Source organism: Mustelus asterias, chromosome 11 (genome assembly GCF_964213995.1).
Source record: "Mustelus asterias chromosome 11, sMusAst1.hap1.1, whole genome shotgun sequence".
NCBI classification, from domain to species: domain Eukaryota; kingdom Metazoa; phylum Chordata; class Chondrichthyes; order Carcharhiniformes; family Triakidae; genus Mustelus; species Mustelus asterias.
The window spans coordinates 51,701,227-51,725,811 of NC_135811.1; the positions used below are offsets into that span (position 1 = coordinate 51,701,227).

A 24,585-nucleotide genomic window follows, 5' to 3' on the forward strand; every position below is an offset into this window, starting at 1 on the left:
ACAGGTTTATTTGGTAGCAAATACCATAAGCTTTCGAAGCTTTTTGCTACCAAATATTAATAAACCTGTTGGACTTTAACCTGGTGTTGTGAGACTTCTTACTGTGCTTACCCCAGTCCAACACCGGCATCTCCACATCATGACTACCTTTGAAGGAGACAGGTTAATTTGGGAAAAGCAGCCGCTAGCCAATTACGGTCAATAAGAGGTTACCACCCAACTGGAATTTTGCAGTTTGAACGTGGGGCTTCCACTGAAATGGGCCAGTGAGAGGAGGCAGCCTCCCAACGGCAGACAAACGTGCCAGTGCAGCTGAGGCAGTTCAAGGCCTCACCCTCCCCCACTGCTGAATCAGGTCAAAGGTTACAGCTGTGTCCAGGGCAACCCTGAGCATGGGTTTCCTCTTCATGTAAAGCAGGCTGGTAGCAGTGGTCATTGTTATGTCATTTTCAAAGTACTAACAGGGCACCTCAATCTTGAGACACCCTCTCTCTCCCTCTCCCTTATCTGCCGCTTTACCCCAGTGTCCCTGGACAAGATTTTGTTCCTCATCTAACATCACACACAAGAAAAATCATCTGGTCACGGCCACCTTTCTGTTTGCGAGACCCCGCAGAGCACAAATTGACTGTCATGTTGAGCACTTTGTAATACTGATTGCACTTTGACAGAATTTGACCCACTATAAAGTGCTTTGGGATGTTCCGAGTTGTAAAAAAAGGCTTTCTATCGATGCAATTATTTCTGTCTTTCTTTCATTAGTGTTCCTCTTCCAGTTCAATTTGCTTCAAAGCACTGGTGAGAATGCTTGTCTTGCAGAGTGGGCAGATCAACGATTGGGACAGGTCGTGTTTATACAGCATCTTGGACATAGGAAAACGTCCAAGGTGCTCCACAGTATTCGCGACCCAAATTCCAAACAGCGCCACGTAAAGAGCTAGTAGATCAGAGGTCGAAAAGCTTGGTCAAAGGTAGATTTTAAGGAGCATCTTAAAGGCATAGCGGGGAGAGGTTGAGGAGCAAATTCAGAATTGAAGGCCTTGGCATGTTCCGGCCACACCTGGTTGAGAGATTTAATTAGGTGTGCTTAAGAAGAACTGGAGGAATGCAGAGTTGAAGAAGGTGATTGTGGATCTAGAGCAGGTGACAGGAGGGACATGGCTATACAGTCATTTAAAACCAACGCTCAGTAAGTTTATAACCAAAGGAGAAAATGCTGGAAAATCTCAGCAGGTCTGGCAGCATCTGTAAGGAGAGAAAAGAGCTGTCAAAGCTTTGACAAAGGGTCGTCTGGACTCAAAACGTCAGCTCTTTTCTCTCCTTACAGATGCTGCCAGACCTGCTGAGATTTTGCAGCATTTTCTCTTTTGGTTTCAGATTCCAGCATCCACAGTCATTTGCTTTTATCTCAGTAAATTTAAGTGCTCAGGTGATCCGACAGAAACCCGCAGCGCTGAAAAGGAGTTATATTCTTTGTAATGTCAGTCCCAGTTATTGTGGGGTTCCCTCCTCCAGGGGGTCTCACATCACATCTCTCTGGTCGGCACCCAATTCTTCAGTTATAATTTTGACAAAAGTTAAGTACTCCTCCTAGATTCAGCTTGCTTCCTTTAGTTCAGTCTTAGAACATAGCAGTTCCAGACAAGCTGCATTCACTGAAATCAGCCCAATATAAATGGGTGTTGTGGGCATGAAATTTAACCTGCTAGTGTCCAAGATGGCAGGCAGTTTACATGCACACTCTGAGCTACATGTGTGCAGCCCACCACATTGGTGCATTCAGAATGCTTACATCACAGAGGGAGACCATTCATCTGCAGTGGTTTTTTTAAAAATTATTCATTCATGGGATGTGGGCATCACTGGCTGAGCCAGCATTTATTGCCCATCCCTACTTTCCCTTGAACTGAGTGGCATATCAGAGGGCATTTAAGAGCCAACCACATTGCTGTGGATCTGGAGTCACATGTAGGCCAGATCAGGTAAGTTTAGAGGACATTAGTGAACCAGATAGGTTTTTAGACAATTGACAATGGTTTCATGGTCACCATTAGGCTTTTAATTCCAGATTTTTATTGAATTCAATTTGGCCCATGTCCCCAGAGCATTACCCTGGGTCTCTGGGATTACTAATCCAGTGACAATACCACTATGCCATCGCCAACCCTACGCTGCTAGATTAATTCACCGAGTGCTACTTCCTTGCCATTTCCCTGTTGCCTTGAAGATGCTTTCTCTGGTGGTGTAATTCTGGTTTGAAAGTCACAATTGAATCTGCCCCCACCGCATTCTCAAGTAGCGCATTCCAGATCTTGACCTCTTGCTCTGTTGAAGGAAGGTTTTTCCTCAAGTTTCCTTTGCTTCCCTAACCAATCACTTTAAATCCGTGCCCTCTGGTTCTCAATCCTTCCATCATTAGGAGCAATTTCTCCCCCTCTACTCTGAGGCATCAAAAGATCGATCCAGGGCCCTTGCTGAAACAACTTTTAGGCTTTTACGTATTCAAATAAGAGGCTTAACACCCATCTGACATTCTCCTTTACCAAACAAGCTTTCCCTGAAAGCTTTCAAGGATAGGCCAGCGTTCAGGATGGCCAGAAGTGCACTTGGCCTCATTTGCGGTTCCCAGAGAGAGGGTTGTAGGCCTCCACCAGAAAGGTAAATATGGACCAGTAAGGTGCAGGGGTCTTTCTCCTGACTTCACATCTAAAGCATCAATCGTTTCCACCATTGAATATGCCTCTAGTTCTCGTTGGTCAATTTACTTGAGTGGAAAAAGAGCAGCAGGTGGAATTTTGCTCTCTGTGCACAGAAGCAAGAAAACTGGCGTGCAGCTCTCCAGCAGCACAGCCGAGTTTTCTCTTCAGATTCTCTGGTCCTCTGTGCACAGAAATTCTGGAGCCGAGGTTTTCACTGTTGCTCTGGTGAGGCGGGGCCTGATGGAGCCAGTAACGCCGGATTCACAGATCTGCCCCGATCTGCGCTTAAGAACTTCCTCCCCGCATTCCCACAGCTATGGGGAACAGCCCCCCTCCACAAGCACCAGGGAAAACCACCCCCACAGACATGCGTAAGGGAAACTCCTCCAATGGTGTTCCCAAGAAGGTCTGCACATGGCACTACCAGGGTGCTAGGATGGCACAGCTAGGGTAGTGCTAGGGTGGCAGTGGCACTCTTGGGGGGGCAGTGTCAGGGTGGCAGGAAGCTTTGCCTGGGCATGTTCCTCTACCCCTAGGGTTATACTTACCTGTGCGTCCCCGGCGGAATCCCCTCGACTAGACGTCTCCGTATCTGGAAGCAGAACTGCTGGCTGACTAGCTGCTCAGAAACAAGGGATACACATGGCTAATGCCCCCCATGAGGAATGCAACCAGTGAGGCCTAGGCGCACGACAATGGGAGTCGTACGATAACCAGATGTGTCAGAGAATAAGTACGCTGAAGGTACACTGCGGGATAGGCAGATTTGCGGACACCCTTCAGTACGCACCATGATGTCCACAATGGTCATGTGTGACACTCTGCACAACATTGCATAGCAGCGAGGTTCTGACCTGCAGGTTGAACTAGGCACAGAATCTCTGTAGACGATTCAGAGAAAGAAGCAGGATGGGTTGCAGCCAGTATATCAGTTGCAGCACTCGCTCTATCTGAGGTATGAATTATTCTCAGATTAATTTAGGTTCCACCATAGAACAAAGAAAATTACAGCACAGGAACAGGCCCTTCGGCCCTCCAAGCCTGCACCGACCATGCTGCCCGAACTAAAACCCCCTACCCTTCCGGGGGCCATATCCCCTTCACCCCATCTTTCTGGTAGTGTGGCAACCAGAATTGAAGGCTATATTCCAAGTATGGCCGAACTAGGGTTCTATAAAGCTGCAACATGACTTGCCAATTTTTAAACTCAATGCCCTGGCCAATGAAGGCAAGCATGCCGTATGCCTTCTTGACTACCTTCTCCACCTGCATTGCCACTTTCAGTGACCTGTGTACCTGTACACCCAAATCCCTTTGCCTATCAATACTCTTAAGGGTTCTGACATTTACTTTATATTTCCTATTTGTATTAGACCTTCCAAAATGCACGAATCCTCTCCAATAATTTCCTACCACTGACATAAGGCTCACCGGCCTGTAATTACCTGGATTATCCTTGCTACCCTTCTTAAACAAAGGAACAAAGTCATGTTGCAGGAACAACATTGGCTATTCTCCAATCCTCTGGGACCTCCCCTGTAGCCGATGAGGATGTAAAGATTTCTCTCAAGGCCCCAGCAATTTCCTCCCTTGCCTCTCTCGGTATTCTGGGGTATATCCCATCAGGCCCTGGGGACTTGTCTACCTTAATGTTTCTCAAGGCACCCAATACATCCTCCTTTTTAATCTCAACATAACCCAAACTATCTACACACCCTTCCCAGACTCATCATCTACCAAGTCCTTCTCTTTGGTGAATACTGATGCAAAGTACTCATTTAATACCTCGCCCATTTCCTCTGGCTCCACGCATAGATTCTCTCCCCTGTCCTTGAGTGGGCTGCCCCTCTCCCTGGCTACCCTCTTGCGCTTTATATATGTATAACAAACCTTGGGATTTTCCTTAATCCTGCTCGATAATGACTTTTCGTGACCCCTTTTAGACCTCCTGACTCCTTGCTTAAGTTTCTTTCTACTTTCCTTGTATTCCACACTTGCTTCGTCTGTGATGCACGATTAATTCACACGGGAGGCTAGAACGTACCCGGGAATAAAGGCTTTTATTCACGACAAAATAGGAGCACACTACTCAACAATATTATCCCAGACTAAAGACTACTAGGAAGTAGCAGTGACCTTTATACTCCTGTAAGAAGGCGGAGCCGAACGGAGTGTACCACATAAACAGTAATAACAGGTGGAACACCCAAACCCTAACCCCAACAGTAACGAGAGTAACATACGTACAAGTACCCATAATGGTAACCATCTATGGTTCACCACAGTGTGTTCCCAGCCTCCTAGCCTTGACAAATGCTTCCTTTTTCTCTTTGACTAGGCTCATATCTCACATTATGCAAGGTTCCCGAAACTTGCCATACTTATCCTTCATCCTTACAGGAATGTGCCGGTCCTGAATCCCTATCAACTTACATGTGAAAGCTCCCCACATGCCAGATGTTCATTTGCCCTCAAACGTCTGCCCCCAATTTACATTCTTCAGTTCCTGCCTAATATTGTTGTAATTAGCCTTTCTCCAGTTTAGCACCTTCGCCTGAGGATTACACTTATCTTTATCCATCAGTACCTTAAAGCTTACTGAATTGTGGTCACTGTTCCCAGATTGCTCCCCTACTGAAACGTCGACCACCAGGCCGGTCTCATTCCCCAATACCAGGTCCAGTACGGCCCCTTCCCTAGTTGGACTATCTACATACTGTTTCAAGAAGCCCTCCTGGATGCTCCTTACAAACTCTGCCCCATCCACAGCCCTAGCACTAAGTGAGTCCCAGTCAATATAGCGGAAGTTAAAATCTCCCACCACAACAACACTGTTACTTTTACACTTTCCCAAAATTTGCCTACATATCTGCTCCTCTATCTCCCGTTGGCTGTCCACCCCTTCTGCAAAAGCTACATTCCCTGCCACCATTACCACTAAAACAAACCAGTGCTTCATCCAAACCTGCCTCTTTTTCACAGCCCCCATTGCTCAGTATCAATTCTGCTCATTCACTGCAGCCATAGAAATATTTTGACCACAGAGAGCAGGTCAAAGGCTTGGAATTCTGTGGCAAGTAACTCATCTCCTGATTCCTCAAAGCCTGTCCAGCATCCACAAGGTTCGGGTAAGGCTGTTTGGGAATACTCTCCACTTGCCTGGATGAGCGCAGCTCCAACTACACTCAGGAAGCTGGACCCCATCCAGGACAAGTCACCCTGCCTGATTGGCACCCCATCCACCACTTTAAACATTCACTCCCTCCACCACTGACGCACAGTGGCAGCAGTGTCTACCACCACTTTCTGATGGGCAGTTAGGGATGGCGATAAATACTGGCTAGCCAATGGCACCTACATCCCACGATAGAAAATTGACACTTTGAAATTTGACCCTAAGATAACCCCTCCACCAAGTGACGTGGGTGCGATCTGGAGTAGCATTTAAATCATTGTCTCCAGATTTAGGATAGAATCCCTGCAGTGCAGAAGAAGGCCTTTCGGCCCATCCAGTCTGCACTGACTCTCCGACAGAGACTTAGGGGCAAAGGCCCTGGCAACTGAATCAAGTAGCACTTACAAGGCAAACTCCAATCATCTAACATCAGGAAGAACAGCCATGATATTCAGTGGAATTAAGCTGAAAAATCTGATTTTTTAAAAGTAATTAGAATTCTACCTTCTATTTTAGCACTGGAGGCGAATGGGATCAAAGGTTGTGGGGAGAAAGCAGGATTAGGCTATTGAGTTGGACAATCAGCCATGACCTTATTGAATAGCGGAGCAGGCTCGAAGGGCCAAATGGCCTCCTCCTGCTCCTATCTTCCAAATTTCTATTCACAACTGCACCCCATTAAACAGTTAGATTTGCTTCATGAGATATCGCAGCTTGTGGTGTACAAGAGATACTGGGATGCAGATTTTCTTCAAGGTCACAATGGTGTCAGATCTTCAGTGGTAGAGGACTTCCACCCGCCCCTCACCGGGGCCATTTTTGGTCCCAAGGGTTGGGAGGTGGAGGTGGGGAAGGAAAGCTATCCTCAGACCAAAGGAGTAAAATAGTTTCTGTGTTTCACCTCTGCACCATGGGGCTGATGTAGCAGGCTAAAGTTCTTTTTTGAAAAGCCCTCGCAGGCTGAAATGTTTAAATTTTGTCTCATGGAATCAATCACTTTGCAATCAACTATTTTATATCCAAAGATGTGTGGATTAGGTTGATTGGCCATGCTAAATTGACCCTCGTGTCAGAGGATTAACGGGGTAAATGTGTGGCGTTGTGGGAGTAGGGCCTGGGTGGGATTGTGGTCGGTACAGACTCAATGGGCCGAATGGCCTCCTTCTGCACAGTTGGGATTCTATGATTGTATGTCAAACGGCCTCTTTAGCAGCTACCCACTGCCCTCTCGCAGCCCCAGGGTGGCAGTGTCAGTGTTTCTCACACCCAAAATAAAAGTGAAATACTGCGGATGTTGGAAATCTGAAATTAAAAACAGATAGTGCTGGATAAACTTAATGGCAGCAGCTGTGAAGAGAGAAACAGTAAACTCCTGAAGATAGGTTCCTGTTGGACTTGAAAGCTCTGCACTTGAAACTGGCAGGAGGGCCCATAGATTTTCACCCAAAGTCTCTTCATTTTCTGGGGGTGGATATATTGCATTGATGGCATTTCTGGAGGGGAAGAGTTTCCCACCTGCGTACGGTACACTGCTTTACCATTACATCTTTTGGAAAGGCAAATTGAAGGCTGAAGTTTGCAAACAGCACCACCTATGGTTCCTATCTATTCTTTGCAATTGGAATTATCAGCTGGGATCAGCAGTTATGGGAGCTCGCATTGTGGGACATGAGTTAAAATGGATTGCATTACATGGTGGAATTTTAAATCGTAGAGGGAAAGTTGGGCCTCATTTTCATTGACATTACAATCATGCAAATCTGACTTCAGCTGTAAATTGAGCACAAAGTATAAAGCTTCTGCACACTGTTTGTCAGCTTTGTATCTCTGCAAACTGAATGACATGAATGTCTACTTCCTACTGTGTGTAATGTCCAATTCTTCCAGCCAATTCATGACTTGTGATATCAGCACTGTCAGAAAATGGGAAACAAATGTATGATTTATTCTCAACATTGAAGATGCCTAACAAAGCATAAAAATGCAAAAAAAATGTAAATATTTTTTATTTAAATCTGTTAAACGAGTATCAAGCACTGTAAATGTAATGAACTGAGTGATCTAGTGGACCAGGACTGGGTAATCCAGTGTTCCACTGAACCAGAACTGGGTGATCCAGTAGATCTGTGTTCCACTGAACCAGAACTGGGTGATCCAGTGAATCAGGACTGGGTGTTTCCCACATGGTGCTGGCTTCTGACTCTCATTTGACCCTGATATCAGGATCCTGAAACATGCAGGAAAAATCCTACCAGGGGATTTCATCAATAGAAAGTCCAAGCAAATTCAGTTGGCCCCATGATCACAGCATTTTGCAGGAGCCTGTTCCACATTTCCACAAATGTCTATGTGAAGAAGTGTTTTTTGACATCATCCCAGGACAGCCTAACTACAATTTTAAGATGATATCCTCCTGCTCAGAATTCTGTATCTTCCCAGTCAAATTCCTTCAGCTGAAACACTTTGATTAGACCATCACTCAACCTTTTACACTCAAGGGAATACAAGTTACATTTTGCAACCTGCCCTATCAGTTAACTCTTTATGCCCTGCTACCATTCTGGTGGATCTGCTCTGTAACTGCTTCCTCAGGTGCAGTGCTCAAAACTGATTGCCGTGTTTCAAGGAATTGTTGACGAGGTATCGGGTCTGGGTGAGATGTATCCACGGAAATTGAAGCAAGTGAAATTGGAAATTGCTGGGGCGCTGGGCTTGGTTTTCCAGTCTTCCCTAGACTTGGGGAGATGCCAGAGGATGGGAGAATTGAAGACATTACACCCTTGTTCAAAGCAAGTTGTAAGGATAGCCCAGCTTACAGACGAGTCAGGTTTACCTCAGTGGTGAGGAAGCTTCTAGAAACAATTTTTCGATAGAATTGGTAGTCACGTGGATAAATATGGGTTGATTAGAAAGAGTCAGCATGGATTTCTAAAGGGAAAATCATGTTTAATTAACTTGCTGGAGATTTTTTGAGAAGATAACAGAAAGGGCCAATGAGGGTAATGCTGTTGATATGGTGAACAACGGGCTTTCAAAAGGCATTTGATACAGTGCCACACAACAGATTGTGAGAAAAGTTATAGCTCAGAGAATAAAAGGGACAGAAGAAATGTGGATAAAATATTTACTAAGTGATAGGAAGCAGGAGTAATGGTCAATGAATATTTATCAGGCTGTAGGAAGGTCTGTCGTGGAGTTCAATAGGAATATTGAGTCCCTTGCTTTTCCTCATATATATTAATGACCCCTAGATCTTGGTGTGCAAGAGACAATTTCACACAAAACTTCGAAGTATTGTAAACTGTGAGGTGGAGAGAGCAGTTAATAAAGCATACCATATTCTGGCATTATTAATAGGACTTTTGCTACCAAATAAACCTGTTGGACTTTAACCTGGTGTAGTTAAACTTCTTACTGTGTTTACCCCAGTCCAACGCCGGCATCTCCGCATCATTATTAATAGGGGCATAGAGTGCAAGAACAAGGTTATGCTGAACTGTTACAAGACATGGTTAGACCTCAGCTGGAATATTGTATACAGTTCTGGGTGCCACACTATAGGAAGGATGTGAGCGCATTGGAGAGAGTGCAGAAGAGGTTTACAAGAATGGTTCCAGAGATGAGAACCTTCAGTTATGAAGATAGCTTGGAGAAGGTGGGACTTTTCTCTTTGGAGAGAGGAAGGATAAGAGGAGATTTGATAGATCTGTTCAAAATCATGAGGGGGCTGGACAGAGTAGATGGGGAGAAACTGTTCCTGCTCGTCAAAGGATAAAGAACGAGAGGGCACAGATTTAAAGCGATTTGTAAAAGAAGCAAACGTGATGTGAAGAAAAACCTTTTTACACAAGGAGTGGTTTGGGTCTGGAATGCACTGCCTGACAGTGTGGTGGAGGCAGGTTCAATTGAGGTTTTCAAGAAGACGTTAGACGATTATTTGAAAAAATAATCGTTCAGGTGTTCGAGGAGAAGGTAGGGAATGGCACTGAGCCGCAATGCTGGTTTGGAGAGCCAGTGCAGACACAATGGGCCAAATGACCTCCTTCTGCGCCCTAATGTGTGATTCTTCTTTATTTTTTGTTTCAGCTTTTAGTAATTTGTGAACATGAACACCTCAATCCAGTTGCTCCCTCACAGGTTTTTGTCTCTCCATTAAGAAAATATTCCTATTGTGTCTCCCTTGGATCCAAAGTTGGTGATCTCCCACTTCCCCAAACTTCACTGTTTAACCCACTCAACATAGTCTCTGCTCCTCGGTAATTTCCAGCTCCCAGCTATGCAACTGACTGTGACTCTTAACTTAGTCTCATCTACAAAACGGTTCCAGTGTCCCGCAGGGTATACGCCAGAATATTGTGGTGCAAGGAAGAATGGTTGGTTTGACATAGCACGTCGCCACTCCATTACCTACCCCACTCATTGCTTTAAAGTGACAAACTTTGCCTAAATCTTATGTAAATCAGTGTAAAGTGACATTTAAACAGAACATTTTTCTTCTAATGTATGCATTTAATTTAATATACTAATGAATTATTTGTACAGATAATATAAAAAAATTGAATATGAAAGATTGTACTTGTATAAATACAATTCTGTATACATAAGGATTATTTTATATTCAGTGCTGGTTTTTTAATGATTTCATGCAGTAGCTGCAACATTGGGATTCCTCTCTCTGGATTGGACATCATGAGCTGGGAGTGCACAGGTTCCCAGCATCCATTACCTGTCTGTACCTGAAGCAGTATAGTCAAATATTTACTCCACTCTCATTTGTTTTGAATAGCGCAGCTAACTGAATAAAGCAATTGCCCTAAAGTCTTTCACTTGATGAACTAAGTGACAAAGCATTATGCTTCAATATGTTTGTGTTTAGAAGTGTGCACTTTACAATTTGGTAAATATCCGTCATCGGCACATCTGGCATACACCAGTTTCTTATCTACCCTGCCAGTGTTTGAAACTTCATGGCAATTGAACTGAAGACAGTGCCCTGCCACGAATTTGCCCTTTATTCCCTTTGGCCTGGTGGCAACTGGCCTATGGTTATAGAATCATAGGATACTACAGTGCAGAAGGAGGCCATCGAGTCTGCACTGACCATAATCCCACCCCGGCCCTATCCCTATAACCCCATGCATTTACCTACCTAATCCCCCTGACACTAAGGGGCAATTTAGCATGGCCAATCCACCTAACTCGCACATCTTTGGAGGAAACCCACGCACACACGGGGAGAACATGCAAACTCAACACAGACAGTGACCCAAACGGGGAATCGAACCCAGGTCTTTGACGCTGTGAGGCAGCAGTGCTAACCACTATGCTACCGTGCCGCCTGGTGGGTCAACAGATGTCAGCATAAGCAGCTCCATTTACTATTGACACAGGTCAACTGGGAAAGGTTAAGTGAAGAACTTAAGGAGGCATATGAATCATTCAACTTTCCCCAAACAACGGGAGGATTCCTATGGTGAATTTCTTTTTACTTATAGAGCTGCTATAAAGTGACAGGGTGATAGTAATCTAAATGACAAGCTTGGATTTCCATTGTCGATCAAAGATTAACTACTGGCACCGGTTGGTGAACAATTCATGTCTGGGAGTCTTGTGACTGATTGTTCTTCAGAGTTCTAATGCAAATTTGATCATGGGCCATAGTTTTGGAACCTAGTTTATAACTGTGGGAGGTTATACATGGTTAATTTTCACTTTTTAATAAGAGTTGAATTTTAATGAGAAGTGCGAATTCGGCCTACTTCATAGCACAGTATCTGAATTTTGATGAACATGATATCGAAAGCTCGTCAAACTCGATGAAATTATCATGTTAGACTGTTTATCCATGCGTGATTAATTATCCAAACTGGGAGGTTGCTGTGTTTTTCCAGGCCCAGATATCAGTTAAAGTTTATTTGTTAGTGTCACAAGTAGGCTTACATTAACACTGCAATGAAGTTACTGTGAAAATCTCCTAGTCACCACACTCCGGCGCCTGTTCGGGTACACTGAGGGAGAATTTAGCACGGCCAATGCACCTGACCAGCACATCTTTCAGACTGTGGGAGGAAACCAGAGCACCCAGAGGAAACCCACGCAGAAACGGGGAGAACGTGCAGACTTCACACAGGTAGTGACCCAAGCCAGAAATCGAACCTGGGTCCCTGGCGCTGTGAGGTAGCAGTGCTAACCATTGTGCTGCTCTTTATTAGATGTCTCATCTTGTAGTCTTGTGCCCCACATTTGTCCCTGAAAGAGACAATTCTACCCAGTTGTGGCGTCCCTTGGCTAAAATGAGGCATCAAGCCTGAGTTTAGCTGCACCCATACCTCACACCTTTAGTGTAAGTGGTATTGTTGCACATCCAATGCCACTCCAATGTTGGAGTGAAAGCATGACTGCACCCGTAAATTTATCTTAATTAAAAACATCCTTTGATTCAGCAAATAGAATTGGGACTTTCGAACTTCCTATTTCCTCCAAGATCCCTAGGTTATAGCCTTGCTTCTCTAAATGGATGGATTTGATTTACCAGAGATATTCTTGCAGTCCACACTCTCACTGCAGAATGGGATTGCACGGTGTGGAAATCCGAAATAAAGCACCCCCTCCAAGCTCAGCTCCCCTCAGGCATGTGCGATTATGGGATCACTCTTTCCATATCATTGATGTACCATCCTTCAGGCAATGGCCCGACATCTTGATGAGGATAACAAACTCAATATTTCTTGTAGCATCCCTTGACTAAAATGAGGCATCAAGCCTGAGCTAAGCTGTGCTCATGCCTCACACCTTTAGTATAAGTGGTACTGACACTTGGACATGATTGCACATTTAACGCCACTCCAATGTTGGAGTGACAGTATGACTGCACGTGTAAATTTATCTTAGTTAAAAACACCCTTTGATTCAGCAAATAGAATTGGGAATTTCGAACTTCCATAGACTTGCTGCATTCTAAATCAACAAAGCTAAATTCAAAGAAAATCTCAAGGAAAATGATTGCTGGCAATTGAATTCATTGAGTTCCTTAAAAAAGGAGCGGAGTTCCGAGCGAGCGATGGTGGTATAGTGGTGAGCATCACTGCCTTTCAAATAGTTGGCTTTGGTTCGATTCCCGCCCATCACCTTGACAATTTACTTAGAACCTTATCCGCCGCATTTAAGGTTGAGGGAGCTAGGGCTGTTCTCTCTGGAGCGGAGGAGGTTGAGGGGAGACTTAATAGAGGTTTATAAAATGATGAAGGGGATAGATAGAGTGAACGTTCAAAGACTATATAAAATGATGAAGGGGATAGATAGAGTGAACGTTCAAAGACTATTTCCTCAGGTGGATGGAGCTATTACAAGGGGGCATAACTATAGGGTTCATGGTGGGAGATATAGGAAGGATGTCCGAGGTAGGTTCTTTACTCAGAGAGTGGTTGGGGTGTGGAATGGACTACCTGCAGTGATAGTGGAGTCAGACACTTTAGGAACATATAAGTGGTTATTGGATAGGCACATGGAGCACACCAGGATGATAGGGAGTGGGATAGCTTGATCTTGGTTTCAGATAAAGCTCGGCACAACATCATGGGCCGAAGGGCCTGTTCTGTGCTGTACTGTTCTATGTTCTATGTAGTTCCGTGGGCAAGCACAATGGTTCTACACTATGGGCCGGAAGTTACGGCCTCACGTCCCAAAGCCATAAAATCCCGCCAGAGGTCAATGGATCTTCCCATTGTCCACCCTTCGGCTGCTCCGATTCCCGTGGTGGGCGAGACAGTAAAATTCCGGCCAATTAGTGAGTACTGAGAGTATAGCCACTTCAATGACTGCGGCAGTGATGCCAACCCGGGGTCCTTGCAACCAATGGAGAAAGCAAGATTGTAATAACCAATGCTATTATCATTTTATCACTGAACAAATTACATTTTCTAAATCCATTTAGTGCATCATTCCAGCACCTTTATAGCCCCTAGCTATACTTTGATGATGGCGAGCGATTGATAGGCTTGTCGTTAGATGTTTTCTTGTAGATAATGGAGCAAGTTTCTCTTATTTATGAGGTGTTTTTCTATTCCATAGCGTCCCAACATTCCAGAACCTTTCCGAGGAAATACTCAGCAAACTAGCTGATGTTCTTGAAGAGGTGAGTGATGACATTTACAGCACTTATCTTGTTTCAATTATACCTTGTGTGACATATTTTCTGCTTGATATTAAGATTAGAACTGTCAGTCAATGAACAGTTGCCAGTGGTTTACAGTCTATCAAGACGAATGCAGTTTTTAGTATAGACATAATGGAGGAGACTCCCACTGTGTGTTATGTGTAACAATATCTAAACCTGACTGTAAGAAGACAATCTTATGAAAAACGGACAGTGTTGTCCTACTGGTTGTATTTATATCATAGAATCCATAGAATCCTTACAGTACAGAAGGAGGCCATTTGACTCATCGAGTCTGTACCAACCACAATCCCACCCAGGTCCTATTCCCGTAACCCCACACATTTACCCTGTTAATCCCCCTGACACTAGAGTCAATTTAGCATGGCCAACCCACATAACCTGCACACCTTTCGAGTGTGGGAGGAAACAGGAGCACCTGGAGAAAACCCACGCAGACACGGAGAGAAAGTGCTCCACACAGACAGTGACCCGAGGCCAGAATTGAACCCGGATCCCTGGCGTTGTGAGGCAGCAGTACCAACTGCTGTGCCACCGTGCTGCCTATTATATGAATTCAGTGGGCATTGTCCTCTGCTTAAGATGCCTCTCTACTGTATTGATGGCAGCATTAAAACATTTAGAAGAAACCTGTTATTTTCTTTGCTCTTTTCATATAACTCCCCTTTGAATGTCATATGAAGCTACCAAGCTTTCATCATCTGTGTTAACCATTTGATTATAAGCATTTTTTTTTCAGCCTGTGCTATCATTCTTATTACCAGCAGTGGCCTGAATCACGAGCAGTGGGTGGCACAGTGGTTAGCACTGCTGCCTCACAGCGCCAGGGACCCAGATTCAATTCCGGCCCCGGGTCACTGTCTGTGTGGAGTTTGCACATTCTCCCCGTGTCTGCGTGGGTTTCCTCCGGGTGCTCCGGTTTCCTCCCACACTCCAAAGATGTGCAGGTTAGTTTGATTGGCCATGCTAAATTGCCCAGAATGTCATGGGGATACTACATGCAAGGTAACTACATGGGGCTACGAGGATAGGGCCTGGGTGGGATTGTTCTCGGTGTATTGCCCAATCCTAAGTGTCCTTGAGAAGGTAGCAGTTCATGTGGCATAAGTACAACTACTGTGCTGTTTGGGAGGGAGTTACAGAATTGCCTCCTTCTGCACTGTAGGATTCTATGATAATTGCCAATCTTTGTAGATATCATTCCGGAGCCTCTTTAAACTGTCCAACATTGTCACATTGTGTGCAATGTGAGAGCTTTTATCTCAGTAATTGTGGTTATACATTAAATCCCGCTCTTTTACGTATATTATGATCGTGACAACACTTTAAAAGTACTTTGTTAACAGTGAAGTGCTTTGAGGAAACCTGAAATTCTGAAAGGCATTGTTTTTCTTTTATACATACTCCACATGGGTGTCTACAGATTGTGAGCAATTAGCTGCACACCGACCAATAGACCATTTAAAAACTCAAAAGTATGTGAGGACACTGGGAGTAACTAAATCTGAAAGTAAATAGTTTAATGACACAATGAGAATCAGAAAAGGTTCAAGGCAATCCCTCACACTTGTGTCATCCATGGGGAGATTTGTAATGTTTTAAAAATTCTTTCATGGGGCGTGGGCATTACAGGCTAGGCAAGTGTTTATATTGCCCAATCCTAAGTGTCCTTGAAAAGGTAGCAGTGAGCCGCCGCCTTGAACTGTCGCAGTTCATGTGGCGTAAGTACAACTACTGTGCTGTTAGGGAGGGAGTTACAGAATTTTGATCAAGCAGCAATGAAGGAACGGCAATATATTTCCAAGTCAGGATGGTGAATGACTTGAAAGGGAACTTGCAGGTGGTGATGTTTCCTTGACCTTCTAGGGTTTAGAAGGTGCACTCTCAGGATCCTTGGTGAATTCCTGCGGTACATCTTGTAGATGGTACACATGGTTGCCACTGCACATCAATGGTGGAAGAAGTGAATATTTAAGTTGGTGGATGAAGTGCCAACCGGGTGGGGAACTTTGTCCTGGATGGTGTTGAGTTTCTTGAGTGTTGTTGGAGCTGCACTCGCCCAGGCAAGTTTTCCATCGCATTCTTGACTTGAGCCCTTGTAGATGGTGGATGTGCTTTTGAGGAGTTAGGAAGTGAGCTATTCTTAACAGAATTCCCAGCCTCTGACCTGCTCTTGTAGCCCTAGTATTTATATGGCTGGCCCAGTTAATTGTTTCTGGTCAATGGTAACACCCAGGATGTTTATAGTAGGGGATTCAGCGATGTTAATCTCATTGAATGTTAAGGGACAAGTCAGTGGAAATATTTGGAGGACCAAGTATTAAAAGCAAATATGAATAAGTAAACGAAAGAATGGAACGTCCAATTAAATAGCATCTGTCACAATCTGAGGATGTCCCAAAGTGCTTTACAGCAAGTGAGGTACTTTTTGAAGTGCAGGCAGTGTTGTAATGTAGGAAATACCACAGCTGATGTGCATTAAGTATTGTGCCATGAATAGTAATGTGATGATGACCAAATAATCTGTTCACACTGGGTTGGTTGTGGAGTAAATATTACCCAGTCCACCAGAGAGAACTCCCCCATTCATCTTCAAAATGCTTCAATGGATTTGTTTATGTCTACCTGACAGACAGCACCTCCAATAGTTCAGGGGCCCTGAGTACTTCACTGGGTGTGTAAACCTGAATTTTGTGCTTGGGATCTCTGGAGTAGGACTTGGGCTTCGCTGGCTGGCCAGTGTTTATTGCCCATTGCTAATTGCCCTTAAGGTGGCAGTCAGCTGCCTTCTTGAAACGCTGCAGTTCGCGTGCTGTTAGGGAGGGAATTCCACGATTTTGACCCAGCCACTGCGAAGGAACAGCGACGTATTTCCAAGTCAGGATGGTGAGTGGCTTGGAGGGGAACTTGCAGCTGGTGGTGGTCCCATGTATTTGGAGGGCCGAAGGGCCTGTTCCCTGTGCTATACTGATCTGCTGCCCTTGTCCTTCTAGGTGGAAGTGGTCCTTAATCTTCTGACTAAGTAGCAAGGATTCTACTGCTGAGTCATAGCTAACACACAAGTACCGCGGATTCATGCAGGGTAAATCATTTCTATCCATAGTGCTTGCTACTAGAACATTTCTTTCAGGGGCACATAATAAACAATGATATTGAACTCGAGCGCAGGGATAAGAACCAAGAAAATCAAAGGGTCACGAGCAACTGAACAGCATAATTCCTTATGAATTTGTTTTCCATATTTTACAGTCAAAGTTTCTGAAAATCAGTCACTTTCTCTTGGGAGTGAAAGGAAATCAAATCCATAATCACAAGTCATTCTAATGGTTTCCTTAGTATTTCATTAACTAAGATCCTTCGTGGATCAAATACAAACATGTGAAAATGTATAATTTTCTCTGGTTTGTTGAGTGTTCCAAATGCAAAAGAAACAGTTCTGAATGCTTTCAATAAAGGGATGCTGCGTTTGTTTGTTCATTCATTATATGCAGTCTGGATCACAAAGACCCAGATTTGTTATGTGCATATTTATTAAAGCATCTTAAACAATAGGTCCCTTTTTATGAAGAACACGTTATTAATTACTAAATTTAGATTGCAAATGGCTGCACCAATTCTTGTCTCCATTCAGATGGAGATTTGAAAATCCAAAGTCTTTTATGAAAGGAAGAATGTGCAATGATAAAGGATCTCGCATCTCCTTTAGACACACCAAAGCACTCCACAGCCAATGAATTAGGATTCGAGTACAGTCACTGCTCTTCTGTAGGGGAAAGAAAAGATAACAAGTTGAGAAAAGCTCCTTTTCCAAGATTTTTTTTTGGCTCTTATTGAACTTGAGATCAAGATTTAGGTCCTATGCTGTACAATTATTATTACTGAATTGAAAACTATATCGGATATTAACTGAGATGCGCAATAGATTGACTTTTCCATTACGTTTATCCTTTGGCTATTATGTCATAATGGTTCAGTCTTTCTGAATAAAAAACTATTCTTTTTCTGGCTCTTGGGGTGGCATTGAATGGTAAAAATAAGCCAAAACCTAGTGGACAAGCCACTTGTTATCTTTTCTTTCCCCTACAGAAGAGCAGTGACTGTACTCGAATCCTAATTCATTGGCTGTGGAGTGCTTTGGTGTGTCTGAAGGAGATGTGAGATCCTTTATCATTGCACATTCTTCCTTTCATAAAAGACTTTGGATTTTCAAATCTTCATCCTTCCCACCAACTGCTAAGATTTGCATTCAAATCATAGAATTCTTACATTGCAGTAGGAGGCCATTTGACCCATCGAGCCTGCCTGCCCTGGCCCTATTCCTGTAACCCCACATATTTACCCTGCTAATCCTCCTATCCTGCACATCTTTGGACATTAAGGGGCAATTTAGTATGGCCAATCAACCTAACCTGCAAATCTGGGAGGAAACCAGAGCATCTGGAGGAAACCCACACAGACATAGGGAGAATGTGCAAACTCCACTCAGTCACCCAGATCCCTGGAGCTGTGAGGCAGCAGTGCTAACCACTGTGCCATCGTGCCACCCATTGATACAGCATTGATACATCAGGGCTGATTTTCAGATTAAGTCATCATTTCCCTCACCTCACTGCACCTGCCTGGTCAGCCATTTTGAGCAGTGACCACTTTCTAAGTGAACCTAGCAAGCTGTACCCCTCAAATTGATATTCCATTGCAGTTTGCCAGTTGCATATTTGCCACAATATTGCGGGTGGCGTGGAACCCACATACGGCCCTGAGATAGGCCCTGAATAGGGGAGGTGGGGGGTGCAGGGTGTGAGGAGATGAACAAGGTTGCTAACAACAACCTGCATAGTTTTTTTTGTGGAGCTAAGAGGAGCATTGCTAGAAGGGCAAACCTTCTAGTATCTCAGGATAGGACACCACCGTAAGGCATTCTGTGGCATGTTCATTCATTCTTGTAAACCTTACACTGCTGCATACAACTTAGTGGTTGCAGTTAGTCACCCTGAGGAGGTAGCGATAGGATGCAGAGGTGAGAGGAAGTGAGTGGTGCAGCTTAGAGAGGACCGCAAGCCTTCCAATGTGGTTGTCAGCAGCGACCAGTCACACCTTCTCTAACTCAGCATCAGGTGCAATGTAGGGTGGAAGCTGTAGCATATTCTAGGAGCCCTTCAGTGTGAAAGAAAATGTAGGATCTGGGTGATCTGATGTGTCAGCAATGTGTCTGAAATGTGTATGAACAGCACATTAGCTGATGCAGCAGTGCTCATGCCGACCACCTTGTGAGTTCCAGAATACTGGCCAGATTGGATAATGTGAAGGCATTGGACCCAGGGACTGTGATTGGAATTTTCTGCCTCCCCAAACAAACTGACAGGTAGTGGGGGGGAAGTATAAAATCTGCTGGCAAGATGTGGGACATTTTGCCTGTCACCTACCTACCCATCAATCATAGAATCCTACAGTGCAGAAGGAGGCCATTCGGCCCATCGAGTCTGAAGCAACCACAATCCCACCCAGGCCCTATCCCCATAACCCCATGCATTTACCTAAGCTAGTCCCCCTGGCACTAAGGGGCAATTTAGCATAGCCAATCTACCCGACCTGCACATCTTTGGACTGTGGGAGGAAACCGGAGCACCGGGAGGAAACCCACACTGACACGGGGAGAATGTGCAAACTCCACACAGACAGTGACCCAAGGCGGAATTGAACCCGGGTTCCTGACGCTGTGCGGTAGCAGTGCTAACCACTGTGCCACCGTGCAGCCCTAATGTTGGAATTTTACCAGCAAGTGGGCTGCTTTTAATCAAAGGGGGCAGCACGGTAGCACAGTGGTTAGCACTGCTGCCTCAGAATGCCAGGGACCCGGATTCAATTCCAGCCTTGGGTGGCTGTGCGAAGTCTGTATGTTCTCCCTCCCGTGTTTGTGTGGGTTTCCTCTGGGTGCTTTGGGTTCCTCTCACAGTCCAAAGGTGTGCTGGTTAGGTGGATTGACCTTGCTACATTGCCCCTTAGTGTCCAAAGATGTGAAGGTTAAGGGGATTAGAGGGATAAATATGTGTGCCCTATGAGAAAAGGGCAGGGAGGTGGGCCTGGGTGGGATGCTTTGTAAGAGAGTTGGTGAAGACTCACTGGGCTAAAAGGCCTCCTTCTACACTGTAGGGATGCTATGCCCATGACACATGGCAAGACAAACTCTGGCAGCCGGGTTGGAGGTTGTGGGCAGGGGGAGGCCCCCTATTCTGAGATCCTGTGCCCAACATAGGCCTCCCAATAGAATTGGCTGCCCCCACTTGTTTATCTGCTCCCACCCCCCAAACTGGGCCATCGGACTATGGTTAACTGCATCAGGACTGCAAAATACAGTGCCGGCCTCCTGCACTGGTGGAGGCTGGATTGCCCCAACTTTTCAACTGGGTGGATAACCGGCAGGCACTTCCTTGAAAAATTCCAGCAGGGGAGAACTCTTGCCCCTTCCTGGCTTGTTAAATGTTTTTCTGTTTTTTTTAAAAAGGGGTATATTAGTCATGGGGAAAAGGGTGCTCTGGAGAATCCTGTTCATTGGGAATAAGCTTTACACAGGTATCCTTGAACAGATATTGAACCCCTCATTAGCATTTAGGTGCCTAACACATTGGATGCCGAAAAACTGGTCCTCACTAACTCATCGGTGGGACCAATGCCTGTACAAACTGGCACATTGGGGCATTTTTACAGTTTGAACACATGCCAATTGCATCTCATTGTGTCACTGCTAAATGCCTCCTGGAGCAATTGGGAACCCAACCTCACTGCCCTGCTTCCACCCAACATCCTGCTTCGTTTTAAACATTATCTACTAGTTTCGGTTGGAATTTCATTCACCCAATTAAATGTATTAGCCCGCGCGGGACTGAAGCAAAGGTCGTAAAGATTGACAACCTGCTAGAACAAAAGTGAAGATTACGGTGTGCAGGCTGAACTTAAATATTGTAATTCAACTTCACAAAAGCTTTAAGGAGATAAGCTTTCTCATGCAATTTGAACAATTCCAAGTCTAGCTTGTTAATAGGCAATATAATGGGTTGAAATTTTACAGATCTACAGAAATGGGTATGAGAACAAATTAAAAGTTGAAAGAATGGGCGAAGCAATATGAAGATTTGAATGATTCAAGCCTTCACAAAGAGATTGCACGGGGAACCAACCTTGTGCGATAACATAGAAGAACTATTAAAATGGTACAATGAACAAGAAGTAAATGGAACATGCACTTTCGGTTTACCAAAGAGAAAACAGGCAATTATCATTCCTTTTTGAATTCAGAGATGGTATAAATTCTTGGGCAGGATATTTCACAACCCCCACAGCCCACCATTGGCTGGCGGCAGGATCTTCCAGTCCTGCCGCTGTTGAGGGGTTTCCCATTGGGTGACCTGCAGATGAAGTGGAGGGGGGGCGGGGGGCGTTGCCGTTGGTGGGGCCAGAAGATCCCGCCAACAGGAACGGCCGGAAAACTTCAGCCTCCGTCTCAAATGGGAGAGTTAAGATAAGAAGTGGGCTGAACAATTGATCCAAAGAAGATGTTGGCTATTGTCCTGTCTGCCAGTATATAATAGTGCAAAGTGCGCTTGAGAAGTAGGGTGTGACCAGTTATATAGATAAGGATTTCCAAAGAATGTCTGAAATATCATTACAGTGGGGCGGTACGGCAAAATTCTCAGAAAACCATCTGATCTATGGAGGACGATTGCCAAAGGTCCTTCATTTCGGTCAGATAACAAATGTCGTACAGGGCCATTTGTAAGGTAAACCTTGTGCTGTCATTACGTTCTGAGGTTATGTATGGAAGAAGGTCTAACTGCATTTCAGTTATCAGCTTGCCAAATAAACATATGGGTAGAGTCTGGCACACACACTGATGAGTCACTGACCTTTCATCTCTGGGTTACAAGCTATTTTCTCTGCCTTCCAACTGCATAGGCCTTATAATAAATAAACTTGTATCACTGCAGTGGAGGAATGAAAAACATGAAGTGGTACCCTTTTGAGTTGAGACTTGAGTCACTTTTGTTAGGGCAGAGCAGTACCAATCCCATATTAAACCAAACTAAGAAAGCCTGAATGGCTTGGATAGTTTTGAAGGGTGGTACAGGGGCACAGTGGTTAGCATTGCTGCCTCACAGCGCCAGCGACCCGCATTCAATTCTGGCCTCGGGTCACTATGTGGAGTTTGCATACTCTCCCCATGTCTGCATTTTCTCCAGGTGCTCCGGTTTCCTCCCATAGTCAAACACTGCTGGTTAGGTGGATTGGCCTTGGTAAATTCTCCCTTAGTGTCAGGGGGATTAGCAGGGGGTAGATACATTTGATTAGAGTGGAATTGTTGTCGGTGCAGGCTTGATGGGCCGGATGGCAGCCTCCTGCGCTGTAGGAATTCTATGATTCAGAGTGTTGCTCTAGGATTGTCAATCTTCCAGGATTATCCTTCCTGGAATATTGCAGAATTACAGATTTTAATCCTCCGGACAATTTTTGGAGCAACCCAGAGAAACATTGTTGCTCATTAAAGGAATTGTTTTTTTCATTTTAATTGAACAGTTCTTACGACAGAATGGTTACAGCACAAAACGTGGCCATTTGGCCCATCGAATCATTCCACTCCAGAGTGCTTTCCTGTCCTCTTTGATTCCAACCGTCCCTCCCCAGGCAGATTCTTATTCACATTCCGTGATTGAATTTGTTCCCACCACCCTATCGGGCAATGCTTTCTCAATCATAATCATTCGCTGTTTGAAGAATATTCTCTTCATGTTGCTGTTGGTTCTTTTGCAAACCATTTTAAATCGATGTCCTCTTGACCCTTCTGCCAAATGGCAACAGTTTCTCTCCATCCGTTCCGCTGAAACCTTCATTATTTTGAGCCTCTCCATCCAATCTCCTCTGTGTGAAGAAATTGCAAATTGTAAAGCTATTTTTTTTAAATGAGCATCCAAAGCTGTTTAAGATGGCTGTGGTAGATCATATGACTTGGCAGTGTCCGGTTCCAGACAGTCCTGAACCTAAATAAAACGTGCACAATCACAACCAATTGTGAAAATCAGTGTTAAGGAATGGACCATGAACACAAACATGATTGCAAACAGGTTTTTTTTCCCCCTCATCTGTAGCTAATGGGGCAGCATGGTGGCACAGTGGTTAGCACTGCTGCCTCGCAGCACCAAGGACCCGGGTTTGATTCCCGACTTGGGTCACTGTCTGCGTGGAGTTTGCACGTTCTCACCGTGTCTGCATGGGTTTCCTCCGGGTGCTCTGATTTCCTCCCACAGTCCGAAAGACGTGCTGGTTAGGTGCAATGGCCATGCTAAATTCTCCCTCAGTGTACCCGAACAGGCACTGGAGTGTGGCGATCAGGGGTTTTCACAGCAACTTCATTGCAGTGTTAATGTAAGCCTGCTTGTGACACTAATAAATGAACTTTAACCTTTGTGTGGAATCATTAAATTGCGTCATGCCAATTGCGCTGTGGCTAACAAACCAACCTCGCACACAAAACTTGTTGATTATGGACAGGATGAATCCATTGCAAATGAGCTAAATCTGACTGTAAAGGAATTAGTTGTAGATGGTAAAAGTAATGTAAAGCAAAAATTGTTGCAACAAAATACACAGGATTGTAGCATTAAGCTTTGAGAGTACTAACAATGGAAAATAAGATGGCTCCTTTTGATGTGAAAGCATTTCTGCAAGAGGGGGACATAAATTGGGGGAAAAAAATAGCATCTCTAAATATGGAACAGCTAAAAACTTAGCTCAGCAGTTGGAACTTAATGTAGAAAATAAAAACACAAAGACCGGAGGTTCAGAAGACGCTGGCTGAGTTTTCGGGCTGCACTGCAGTTTGAGAATAGGTAGAAGATGCATAACATGTAAACACACCAGGTTATCCGAACCATTATTTGCCTAAAGAGGATGCAGAGGAGGTTCACCAGGATGCTGCCTGGGCTGGAGCCTTTCAGCTAAGAAGAGGCTGGTTAGGCTGGGGTTGTTTTCCTTGGGGAAAAGGTAATGGGCGGGGGGGGGAATTGATTGAGGTGTACAGAATTATGCGGGACATACAGGGTAGATAGGAAGAATCTTTTTCCCTTAGTAGAGGGAGTCAATAACCAGGGGGCATAGATTTAAAATAAGGAATAGGAGATTTAGATGGGATTTGAGGGAAACTCTTTGCACCCAGAGGGTGGTGGGAATCTGGAACTCTCTGCCTGAAAGGGTGGTAGAGGCGGGAATCCTGACAACATTTAGATGAGCATTTGAAACTCCATAGCAAACAAGGCTACGGACCAGGTGCTGGAAAATTGAATTAGAATAGATAGGTGCTTGATGGCCAGCACAGACACGATGGGCCAAACGGTCTCTTTCTGTGCTGTAAAGTTCTATGACTAAAAGAGTAGAGATTAGAGTTAGAGTTTCAGACAAGGGAGAGACAACTCCAGGAAAAACGGAAAAGGGAAGCACAAGAGCGCAAATGGGATGGGAATTTGTGGAGAGAAGAGGGGAATGTGCTT

General features: G+C 44.6%; 1 protein-coding gene across 2 annotated transcripts in view; it reads left to right on the forward strand.

The window, feature by feature from the left end:
- prkg1b (protein kinase cGMP-dependent 1b) overlaps nucleotides 1-24,585 on the forward strand; it is a 722,012-nt gene that overhangs the window by 510,662 nt on the left and 186,765 nt on the right. For both annotated transcript variants that reach the window (XM_078223608.1, XM_078223609.1), the window contains exon 5: nucleotides 13,945-14,008. In XM_078223608.1, coding sequence (XP_078079734.1) covers nucleotides 13,945-14,008 — 64 coding nt within the window. The remainder of the gene's footprint in view (nucleotides 1-13,944; nucleotides 14,009-24,585) is intronic.